The 12,386-nt window shown below is 43.7% G+C and overlaps 1 protein-coding gene across 1 annotated transcript in view; it reads left to right on the top strand.

Annotated features, from left to right (window-relative positions):
• Positions 1-12,386, top strand: part of KIF5C (kinesin family member 5C) — a 148,912-nt gene that overhangs the window by 99,730 nt on the left and 36,796 nt on the right. The window contains exons 12-15 of the mRNA XM_040645119.1: positions 1,440-1,615; positions 6,571-6,639; positions 8,201-8,407; positions 10,488-10,634. Coding sequence (XP_040501053.1) covers positions 1,440-1,615; positions 6,571-6,639; positions 8,201-8,407; positions 10,488-10,634 — 599 coding nt within the window. The remainder of the gene's footprint in view (positions 1-1,439; positions 1,616-6,570; positions 6,640-8,200; positions 8,408-10,487; positions 10,635-12,386) is intronic.

Below are 12,386 nucleotides of genomic sequence, written 5' to 3'. Positions count from 1 at the left end.
AGTCTTATATTCAGCAAAGGAATACTTTACTCCAGGTTTTGCTTCAAATGGATCTGTGATACAAAAACGAAATCACTGGATGTTAATTTTATGTGACAGGGAGGCCTTCCCACCATTTTGCAATTATCAGGTGAGGTGATGAAATCTCCAGCAGTGAAGCTAACCCATCACAAAGTGTTTTGCTTATATTGAGATAAATGTGTACAACGTTCAGGTGGCTTCCGGGAGGCATGATGCATACTGTTAATGAAGCCACAGATGAGGGGATCCAGTTTTGTCTTGTTTTGTTTTGTTTTTGAGAAATCGCCTTTGTCTTAGGGCAGTTTTCCTGGGGACTTTCCACAAAATGCATTTTTTTGGGCTAAGAACTGGGTGAGGCTTGGAACATTGCAGACACTCACTGATTGTAACAAACTGAGTGTGAAGTTGATGGTAAACATTGTGATGGAAAATATATTTGGTTTTTAGTTTGCTTTCCAAAAAGATGTTTGAGAGACTCGGTTGGGCCACATGGTATTCATAGATTCCTTTTTATGGAGTCTGTCTTTGCAAGGTGATTTTCTTGTTGGGGCTGGCCACTGACCAGCTTGAGAACTTCACTTTTTCCCCTCAATTTGAACAGTCAAGTTTGGTAATGCTTCCTTCGAGGCCCCGACAACCACCACTCTGCAGACAGAGAAGCGGTATGTGCTAGTCTGCAAACGGAGAAGTGGTGTGCAGGGTCTGTGCACGACATTCTGGATTGGCTGCTTTTTCTTTCCTGGGTCTACTTGACATCATAAGAAATTATTCTATTTGAACTCTCCAGATGAGCCAATTAATTCTGACCTCCTGGGGGAGAGGATGGTAGTGGAATGTGTGTTTGTGCTATGTCAGTCAGAGCTCCTGGGTCCAGGGCTACCCTGGTCTCCTTCAGATGTGGAGACTCTCAGGTTCCAAGGATTATGGCCCTGCAGTGTTCTCTTCAATAGTGGTGAATTTCCTCGATTTGGCTGTTTCTTCTAATGAAATGGTAACCTAATTAGTTGGTAATTAGGATGCCTCAGAGGTCTGTTTCCCTGTGAATCAACCACTAGATAGAATATGATTCTAGTAAAACCCCCAGAATATTCCCCAACAAAAGGAAAGTGTATGCAAAAAATTCTGGATGTCACTGCAAGCTATATTAAGAGCTTGTGTGGCTGGTGGAACCCGTGTACTTAAGTGATGGATCATGAGACAGGGAGTATTATATAGTCCTCTTCTTCCTTAGACTAGTTTTGGTCAATTAACTACAGCCTTCCTTGTCAAATAGAAAGAACACAAGCTCCAACTCTCTCCAACAGCTCTGTATTGTGTCCTCTGGGTCTTTCCATGGGAGTGGCAAAGGAATTGGGAACTCTTCCTGTAGAGCTACATGCTGAATTTCTTCAATCCCCAAATCCTCTTGTGCTTTGCAGGAGAAGCTGTGCCTGAGGATGAACAGATCAGTGCTAAGGACCAGAAGACCCTGGAGCCCTGTGATAACACCCCCATCATAGACAATATTGCTCCTGTTGTGTCTGGCATCTCTGCAGAGGAGAAGGAGAAGTATGATGAGGAGATCTCCAGTCTCTACAGACAGCTGGATGATAAGGTCTGTAGCCAGAGATTGTAGTCCTCGCTCTGGCACCTAGACTAAAGCTGGCAGGTCCTAGAGCTATTGGCCAGAAGCAGCTTCAAGCCCCATGGGACTGATGCAGGGCTGCAGACTGATGTTTATGTCTGTCTTCCTAATACCTACCCTAGCTCTTGATCGGGCAGAGTCAGGGAACTTGTGGAATGGAAGCTTTCATGGAAGTTTGATTGGAAGACTTGGAGTTGGTCCAGATAGATAGATAGCCTTCACTTCTGGCCATGGGACTGGGACTAATCGCTGCCTGAGAGTGGGCGTGGCATGAGTGTGCATGATCTTTGTTCAATTGTCCCTTCTATTGTTCTCTGGGCCTGTGCCTCACCTCTTGAAAACTTCAGCACAGTGCTAGCTAGAGGGACAGGGCGGAGGCTCCTAAAGCCCAGTGTGTTCTTTAATCACGTAGCTCTCAGGCCCTGGGGTGAGGAACCAATGGGAGTGGCGTGTTGGGTCTGACAGCTTTTCCTTTATTGGTTAATCTGTTTTCAGGGGCATACTCTTGAATGAAGTAGTTTGAACATGCTGTTAGGGTTGTCCAATTTTATGGCAAACTTTTGGGACTCAAATAGTAATGTAATGCACAAGTTAGACCAGAGGAAAAGAGACCTTGGAGAACACTGTGTATCGTTCATCCCAGTGAAGGTCGGGTTAGGATCCCAGAGGCATAGGAAATTAAATTGATGTCTCACGTGATCTTGGCATATTGCCCTTGGAATATTCTAAATCCTTTCAGTTCATTTCATCAAGGTTGCTGATATTTTTAGTCTGATTTAATCTTTTCTGCTGTGGTTCGGCTCAGAGTGCTTGGGGACACCTCTGGTTTGGCTGAAACAGCTTTGTTATGTTAACACTGCCATTAATCTTACAGGCCTGTCTATCCTGAGTGAAGCTCACTCTGGATCACCTTTACAAGCAAAATGTGAAGCTAGCTCTGCTTATCTGTGACTCTGGGAATTTGCATTATAGCCACAGCGTTAAACTGGGGGCACCCTACCCTTCTGGTAACCTATTGAATGAGCTACTCACACCCTTGAGAGCTGGGTTAATTGCCCTTTAGGCACTTGACATATTGTTATCCTTCCATTTCTAACCAGCTATGATTATGCAAAACCTCAAAGTAAGAGAAAAAGGGGATCAATAAGTTAACAGTGTATGCAATTTCTTGATTTCTCCAAAGAAATGCTATTGTTCAAACATACTGCAATTTTCTTTTTCATTTTACAATTGATGGGTTCACTTTAGTAATCCCCACAGAATTTTCGATGAGGGATGATAACCTGATTCTATACTTCGTTTTCTATGAACAGACTCCTGCTGTGGTTGGAATTGGGATTGTTTGCTTTGGTAGCATAAGGAGCTTTCATTGTTCCAAGAGAGACTTTAGACACTTGAATGCAGCTTCTGCCATGTAACAATGAGGACTGAGTCACGAGTGCGGAAAATGCCGGGCCTTGGGGGTATTCAGTTGGTAGCTGGCAGAGCTGACCCTAGAGTCTCTGCCTTCTGATGACAAGCCTAGGATACTTCCTGTTATTTCATTTTCCTATGGCATATGCTTTGAAGACCCTCTAAAGCACGTATTTCGAGGTTAGCATTTGTGGTCTATCACAGGGTGTTGCTGAGATCTGAGACAGTACTGAGCCCACAAGCCTCAGCCACAGAGGGCACCAAAGCTGGTGGTCTGACCTTAGTGACTACCCATGGACTGCCTGATTATGTCTTACCAGCTGTCATTCTTATTTGTCCTCCTCTAGAAGGTTCTAGAAGGTATTTCATGCTTCTGATGAGATAGGTAGTTTGATACCTTTGAGAAAACATGAGTTGGGACATGGCATCTTTATAGATTACTGAGTGGTGGAGCTGAAAGCATCTAGGTCCAGATGAGAAGCTAGCCCAGGGGGATTACATGACTTGCCCGAGTTTATATCACCTGTAGGTGGCAGAGCTGGAACGAGGCTGTGTATCTTCTGGCTCCCAGTGCTGTGGTCATTCCATTTTGGTCTTAGACCTTTAAATGAGGAACTTGTCAACACTAATGAATGTAATTAGAATGTGGTGGGAGAAGACTACACAGTCTCCTCCCAGCTGCCCCTCTGCCCTTCTGTGCTGTCCCTCCAGGGGACTAAGGATAGGTACTTAGAGTCAGACCTGTGTCTCAATAATGCTGAGACTTGGACTGATGAATGGCCTACGCTGCCGAAGATGTTTTTCTCATCTGCAGCATGGGGCTCATATCTGTGCCCTCAAAAAGTTGCAGTGGGGATTAAAAGTTTCTAGTGTGTAGCAGTTGCTCAATAAATAGTAGTTTCTTTCTCTTCTGGGTTCTCTTTACTTAAGGGAGAACACCATCCTATGTGGTACTGGGAGGGTTGGGGGGGGTGCAGAGGTGGGTTGCAAGCAGAGTTCTAAGAAGAGCAAGTTGGTGTTGGCACTGTGTCTTTTCTCATCTCCTCCAAGAGTAGTGTTCTGTTGGAAATGTGTGAGAGGAATTAAGGGTACGTAGAAATATGCTGATGAACCCTCTTTCACTAATTACCATTGCAACAAAAACATTTTTTTATAATTAAAGGTGGCCAGTGACCAATTCATTGACAGCTCACCATTTCACGTATAAGAAAATTCAAGAACAAGAGTATTCTCTGAAACAGTGCTTTGGAATCTGCTGTGTATGGACTAGGTCTTAGGAGTCAGCATCAGAGTAGCGTGTTCTAAGAAATGCACTTGAATGTATGTAGACTGCACAGCACATTTTCTTCTGGAACTTTTGAAAACATTTTAAAGACTATGATAGACTATGCTAATTCCTTGGAGAAGTTGCTTTAACAAATGGTAAGTGTCGTCTTGGAAGTGTCTCTGGTACCGGTGGGTCATGTTCTTACAGTGTAATCCTTGTTCCTCACATCCTTCCCAGATGGGCTGGTAGCCCTTAGTTTCAAAACTCCTTGCACCTGGCTTTTCACCTGTCAGGGAGGAAGCCTGCCTCTTCATGCTTTGAAGTGAACACAGTGTAAGAACAAAGGGCTGGCTTCACCATTCCGCTTCTCTCCTGATTTATATCACTCGTACCGTTGCTTATGCATCCCAGGGGAAGGGATGGCAGCTCCCTGATGTTAAACTCCTTGACTCTTTTATGTTAAGTTGTTTAATATTTATGTGCCAAGGAACATAAACACAAAATTGTTCCCGGTAACTGACATTCTAAGTTTATAAAGTAGAAGAGGAAATATGCCCTACAGAATAGTCTCCTAGTTGTGCAAGTACCATTTTTTGGCAGTTTCACTCTGGTGTAATTTCCCTAATTCTCCTGCCAGAAATCGGATTTGGGGAGGAAAGTCATGAGCATTTTGTTGAACCATTAAAGAAACATGGGTGTAAAAAGTTCGGTAGAAACAGGGCTCCCCGAACAGAAAAATAAGGCTAAAAGATATTCTATACAAAGGAAAATGAGATACAGATCCTGTAATCCTGATTTTAGCATGTTCTTGCTCCATAGAAAACATTAGCTGTGACACCGAGTCAGTCCGATTTAAATTAAATGTATGCATAGACACGACCTAATAGGCTAGAGACTATCCCGTGGACACCTGGGGTTCTGCGACCCAGGCCCTTGCGTTCACCCCTGTAACCTCACCTCTGGAAAAGCCAGAAGGTGCGGTGCAGGATTTTTCTGGGCTGCCCTGAGAACACCTGGGCGGCACCGGCGCAAAGAAGGACCCAAAATACTGCATCTGACTCTGCCTGGGGTTTAGAGCCTGGAAGTGTTACCAAATCGGATTTTCTCCTATTTTTAAGGGAGGGGTACACGGGAAGCCAAGTTGTTCTTGGCAGACTAGGCTTCACATTTGCATCTGAATTCAGGAAAATCTTTGTAGGGAACGCTGAGCCTCCCGTCGTTAAATGTTGTCCGCCCGCTGCTTTGCCCACACTGGGTGGACGGCGCCTGGGGAGAGGCAGCCGCGTTCGCACGGGCAGCGTGAGGCGGGCAGCTCTGGGTTTTGTGGCAGCAGCACCTAGTGGCAGGAAATGAGAGTGAGGGAAGCAAATGGCCTGTGGATGACAGGCCAGAAAGTAAGCGCTGACGTTTCTGCATCCCCCACTTCCTTGAGTTTTTTTGTTTTGTTTTGTCCTGTTCTTTTTAGACTGGTAAGAAAATTAACGTCTAACCAAGAGGAAGATCTGCTCATGCCGAAGATTAACTCTCTAGTGAATGTTTTCCAATCTCTCTAAGTAGGAGATTTGAAGTGGAAATATTGGTCCCTCCTACAGATCACGTGGCAGCATTCCTGGTCACTGATGTGTCTGACGAGATTTGGAACACGAATATATTATAGTCAGATGGTTAGAAATCCACTGCCTTATTTTTTGTTAGCGTCGTTGAGTTGGGAGGGATAGCTCCAAAGTCCCTTTAGATTCCCAAACGCTAGCTCTCTGATTTCTGGATGAGCAGGAAGTGAGTTGAATGTGTAGGATATTATATATCCCCAAATACGCAGACGTTTTACCTGCTGAGGAGGGTGGGCACAGAGGTATTTTAACCAAATCAAGATCCCAGAGCCAGTCTCTCATCTATGGGGAAGCACCACACCATTCCCTTCATCTTATTAGCAAGCTTACAGCTGGTACCCTGGTATCCGACTGTCATCGGGAAACCAGGATATCAAAAATGACATCACTAGGGGCGCCTGGGTGGCGCAGTCGTTAAAGCGTCTGCCTTCGGCTCAGGGCGTGATCCTGGCGATCCGGGATCGAGTCCCACATCAGGCTCTTCCGCTGTGAGCCTGCTTCTTCCTCTCCCACTCCCCCTGCTTGTGTTCCCTCTCTCGCTGGCTGTCTCTCTGTCACATAAATAAATAAAATCTTTAAAAAAAAAAAAATGACATCACTAACCCAAAAACATTAAACATGATGTTTCGTTTCAGGATGATGAGATTAACCAGCAGAGCCAGCTGGCTGAAAAGCTAAAGCAACAGATGTTGGATCAGGACGAGGTAAAGAACGCAATAAATTTTTTTTATGAAGTTCTCTTATTACTCTTTGTTGTTGATGTTTGTTCCAGAAATTTAATTTGCAAAGAATTTTTTCAAAAATCATTGAATCATGTGGACATTTCTTGGTAGATTTCCTTTCAGTGCCTGTTAAAAGCTGACTTTAGAAAATAAATGTCTGACTTCGTAGAGCTCTGAGGTTTTTGAGAGTGAGTAGCTGGTTGCTACACTTAGTCTTTGAAGAGCAGAGATAAAGGAGTTTGGTGGCTGGGCAAGGGTGATTCTAATTCCTCATACCCAGTGCCCAGCACTCCTGATGCTTGCTGTTTTTGTTGTTATTTTTTTCCAGCTTTGAAAATCAGCCGGCTCAGGTCTTTATATACACTATGTTCTTGTGCCATCTTGTAGGAAGTGAAAAACCAAAAAAACAAAAATAGAGATGGAGGGGAGGAGAAGACAAAGAGAAAGGGGGCCAAGTGCTTAACTAGTATGTGTTTGATACAGTAAAAAGGAGGCAAATTGTTTTCAGTCTTACCCTGGAAAGCATTCATTTTTCTAGTGAATGTCTTTATTGTATCGTGTTTTGCCAAGTATTTTACAAATAGGAACCTAAGCAAAGGGTGGATAGCCAATCTGTCAAACATAGATGATTAGTGGTTCTCTTGCTGAGGACCATCAAAGTATTTTTTCTCTTTTGCTATGGATTGGATCACATGATATAATTCTAGCAAGTGGCTTTGGTTCTCGTCCTCAGTCCCAGCCTTCCCATAGACCTAGTTCTCTCTATAGCCATTCCTTTCTTTTCCTCTGTTTTCCTTCATTGCTCCAGGGCAATGATTATGCTCCCTGTCCAAACACTTCCCTTGGCAGGGAGATCATCTATACCTTGGCAATACCTTCACTTTTAACTAATGTTAACTTTTGGGATATATCCTTCCATACATTCATGATGAATATTAAGAAAAACTGACAGTTGTCCTTTTATGCTGTTTTGGTTGACTCTGAAATCGACCTGTTTACAATGTGGAATAAGGATAATGTTAACGAGCCATGCAAGCATGACCGTCGTCCTCAGAGATGACTCCCTTCATTCTTTGGTCAACATTTGGAAGAGCCAGCAGCCACAGAGTATGGGAGTTTTTGATGTGTAATCAGTTCTTTGAGTTCAGCCTATGCAGCTTTAAACTAAAAAATAATAGATAAATAAATGAATTAATTAAATTTAAAAAACTGAAAGAAACAGATTTTTGGAGCCTCATGCTATTTTTTTATTATCTAGGTACAGGGTAGGCATTCTAGTCATCCTGAGTATCCTATATCTGCTTGTTTTTGAGAGTGAGTGCATGAGCGAGGGGAGAGAGAGACAATGGAGCCCGACACAGGGCTCAGTCTCAGGACCCTGAGATCATTACCTGAGCCAAAATTAAGAGTCACCGCTTAACTAACGGAGCCACCCAGGCACCCCCCTATATCTGTTTTTAGAGTTACTCTATTTTGGATAGAGCACAGCACAGAAACACTGGAGCATTACGTTTACCAGTTCCATGCCATCTCATTTCCCCAGCTTTTGGCTTCCACAAGAAGAGACTATGAGAAGATCCAGGAAGAGCTAACACGTCTCCAGATTGAGAATGAGGCAGCCAAAGATGAAGTGAAGGAAGTTCTTCAGGCCCTGGAAGAGCTGGCTGTCAATTATGACCAGAAGTCACAGGAAGTGGAGGACAAGACCAGGGCCAATGAGCAGCTGACAGATGAGCTGGCCCAGAAAACGGTTGGAGCCTTTGCATCTAGGGGACGGGACTTTCGGTTGCTGCCCCTGTCCTTATGCTGATGTCTGTTGACAGACACTGTAGAGGAAGGCAGTTGGCAGAATGGTTTTTCAGTGTGAGAGGCATTCTCTGAAATCTTCCAATAATTGAAATACGTCATGCAGGTGACTTTTGTCTACGCATTCCAAAACTGCGTATTGTTTTATATCCAGGGGTTTTATAACGTTGGCAGGGATGCCTTGTGAATAGGCAAGAGAGTGCAGACTCTGGAGCCACAAAAAGGCCTAGTTTACAACTATTAGGCCTTAATTGAGACATTTAAACTTTGTAGTATTCATTCCCTTATCTGTAAAAAGTGGTGCTAATAACATGCTCCTTTCAGTACATGAGAATGAGAGACCGTTGATATAAAACACTAGTGAAGGCCTGTCCTACAATACCAATAAATACGTCGCAGATATTATAGTGACACGTGAGCGTGGGTGACTGATGGAAGGTATGGATTCCACTTCTTGTTTACACCCTCCTGAATAAACCCATTCCTTCCCCACAACTTCTTGTCCTAGCCTAGGACGAGGGTCCTGTTCGGTTTGTTGGTCTGTTTTAAGCTGGGCTTCAGTCTGCACGTTTCCTAATTTTCACATTCTCCTGGTGAAAGATGCTAAACGTCGTGCACAGTGAGCTAGTGGCGGCAGGGCCAGCGAGCATTTGGTGAGGTGGCTGGCGGTGGGATGTTTCCATTTTGTCCTTTCCTACTTGGAAAATGGGTGGTGGGAAGCCGAGTGGCTGTAACCCGCTGTCCTTGGCACCTTGGCCCAATGGTCTGGTATCATGGGATTGTGCCCAGCCTGCTGTGTGGAAAACATCCAGTCCTCCCGGGCAAGGAGTAGCAGATGGTGCAGGAAAGCGCTAATCTGCTGACCGTAGAGCTGACGGAAAATGCTCCTAACTCTGTCTATTCAACGGCACGAAGGAAGGCTTTTCAAATGGCTTCCCAGGATGGGAACTGCTGCTTCTGTGCACTTTAAAAACAGAACGAAGTAAGCAGTGGCAATGCCAAAACAAAGCTAGAAAGAGGCAGGAAAACAAACCAGAAGTCACCTAGGAAAGGAGGAGACTGAGATTTTCTCTGCTTTCTGTTTTCTGCAGGATTCTTTCATGAGTCCTTCATATTATTTGCATCTCGAGACAATGCAGCAGTTTCCATAATACAGTTCTTATTTCTGCCAAGCCCAAGCATTACTAGACTGGGTTAGAGTACTATTTTTCGTCAGATCATGAAAAAGTGCTCTAGCATAATAGCGGCGTGTGGTCGGCTTGCGCAAGTGTCTTTGCATTAAGCTCCATAGCTCTGTGAGTTAGTGAAATTATTTTCTTTGTTGGCCGAGTTAGTACCAAGACACCAAAATATGGCTGTTCTGTTGATGTTGAGAGTTGGTTAAGTTAGTTAGTTCTAAATATCTACATACGTGAGGGATGGAGAAGACCTGGGCTGTTGACGTTTGGCAGTAAAATGGAGCTACTGCCCTATGTTAAGATGAAGACTCGGCTCGTTTTGAAGAGTGTTCAATTTGGCTTCACTGGGAAGATCAGAAAACTTTTTAGAAGTTGTTTTCTAAACTCATGAACTCTCTCTGGGCCTTCCTGACCTGTCTATTATTACGAATTCAGATGGGAATTTTTGGAAATGGTCCAGGGAGGAAGTGTGTCTGGACGTGGAGGTGGGGATGCGTGCGGGTGTGTTGGACCCTGGAGAATGAGGACTACAACCGCACATCTTGCAGGTGGGAGGATGCAATCACCCCTTATCAAGCCGAGGGCTCCTTTTTGACTCTATTTTTAGTAACATTTCACTGACCTGAACATTGTCATGTGATATGTAGACATAACATTTCAGGCCAAGTCAAATTCTCCTTTTTATCAGAGGAGGCGGTGCCGTACTACAGTTTGACTTAGTAAGACTAGTTGAGGTGGCATGAAATGATAAAAGCACTCCATCCTACGTTATGTTATTCTTTCCAATACAGGGAGTATGAATTGACGGGCAGCTCTTTTAATTTGCTGTTAAAATGTGTTTTTCAGACGACACTGACAACCACACAGAGGGAGCTGAGCCAGCTGCAAGAGTTGAGCAACCACCAGAAAAAGAGGGCTACTGAGATCCTGAATTTGCTGTTGAAGGATCTGGGGGAGATAGGTGGAATTATCGGCACCAATGATGTGAAGACTGTAAGCCAGCCCCTCTTCTGTCCTCTCTACCTGCTCCTAGAATGGTGTGATCCCAAGCAAGCAGGCTCTGTGTTTTATTCTCCTAAGTATCCAGTGCTTGGTGTAGTGCTCTGCCCCTGCCATATGCTTGGTAGTATTGGAATGAACATGCCAAGGGCTGATTGAATGACTAAGTGAATGACTGGCTGGGTACGGCGGAGGAGAAAAAATTACCTTTCACATATAGGAAGTGTCTTCAAATTTTGGTAGGCCTTATGCAAATCGGGTTATTTCTCAAACTCATATGCCAATGTCATAGGAGTTTGGAATTGGATAGGTTAAGCGACACTTCTAGTTTCAGAATTGCGTTTCTCCTTTTCTGTGAGAACCCAATGGACTGAAAATTCCCCAGCCAATCAGTATGAATGAGGAAAGCTTTCAGCTGAAAGTAATAGGATTCTAACCGTGGCTTAAAAAATAAATCCACATTTAATTATTCACAATATGAGAATTTTGTGTAGAATTTGCTATTCAGGTTGTGATCTGTATCACCTGGGCGTGTGTTGGAACTCTAGACTCTCGGGCCACTGCAGACCTGCTGAAATTAGAATCTGCATTGTAAGAAGATTGTCCAGGTCAGTCTAACCTTATTCAAGTGTCAGAAGCAAATTTTGATCCAGTGTCTCAATAATGTCAAGAATTCAGGCCTTTTCTTTGTTTTGGGCCTTTTCTTTGTTTCCTTTCTGCATTCGTTAGCTTGTTACCTTCTCATATATCTGTAGACTTTTGTCTCATGATAGCAAGGTAGCTGCTATAGCTCCAACCATCGTATCTTCACACAACCACATCCAAGACAGGATGGGCTGAAGAGGCAGCCAACTCTCATCAGGAAGGAACTATATCCCATAAGTCCCTAGTAAATGTTCCCTTATAGCTCATTAGCCAGAATTGGGTCACATGGTCACTCCAAATTGCAAGAGAAAATGGGAAAGCAAAGAGAAATAGTGTTGCTATCATTGGCTTTCAACCAACCATGATTAATTCCCTAGAATTGTACACACTGGTGCCACTGATAGCAAGGAAGTGAGGGAGGTGGGGAGACTGGGGGTGGTATGAAATTGTCCGTGAGCTAGGAATAGAGGGACAAGAGAGCGTACAGAATGTTATCAGCAAGAACAATTATCAGTTATCCGCAGTATGGAGAGATAGAGATCTAAGATAGAGATATTTTTAAAAAATAGCTTTATAAGGGTATAGTCTGAAAAGTTTTGACATATCATACTCTCATAAAGCTGTTACCACAGTAAGATAATGAACATATCCATCACCCCCAACAGCGTATGGGACGGTTTCTGGTCTCTAGTCTATTTTATTGAATTAATCGTTACACTAAAACCACACTGTTTTGATTCCTGTAGCTTTGTAAAAATAACACAGCCCCTTGTACAGAGTAGCCATTGATACATGTGGCGGATTTTGGCAAGCCAATGAATGGCATTACGTTGCTCAGCTTCCACTTCCTGAGCCCCTAAAATCAAATTCTTTGAGGTTAGCCTTTTAAAAGGCTGAGTTCTACATCAGTCTCCTTTGTGAGAACACTCAGGTCTTGAGCTAGGATTGTTAAATACTAGAAAAGGCTCCCCGAATTTCTTCTGTTTATAGACATTTCTGGGAAACATAGAAATCCCTTCTTAGATGGTATCACAGATCTAGGCTTAGAGTATACGACCTCTTGTAAAGCTAATCATTCTTTCATAGACTCTCTATTGTAAC

The sequence above is a fragment of the Ursus maritimus genome, unplaced genomic scaffold, assembly GCF_017311325.1.
Source record: "Ursus maritimus isolate PB19 unplaced genomic scaffold, ASM1731132v1 scaffold_1, whole genome shotgun sequence".
Classification (NCBI taxonomy): domain Eukaryota; kingdom Metazoa; phylum Chordata; class Mammalia; order Carnivora; family Ursidae; genus Ursus; species Ursus maritimus.
The sequence above is the reverse complement of the archived record's forward strand: the minus strand, read 5'-3'. Positions and strand labels throughout refer to the sequence as shown.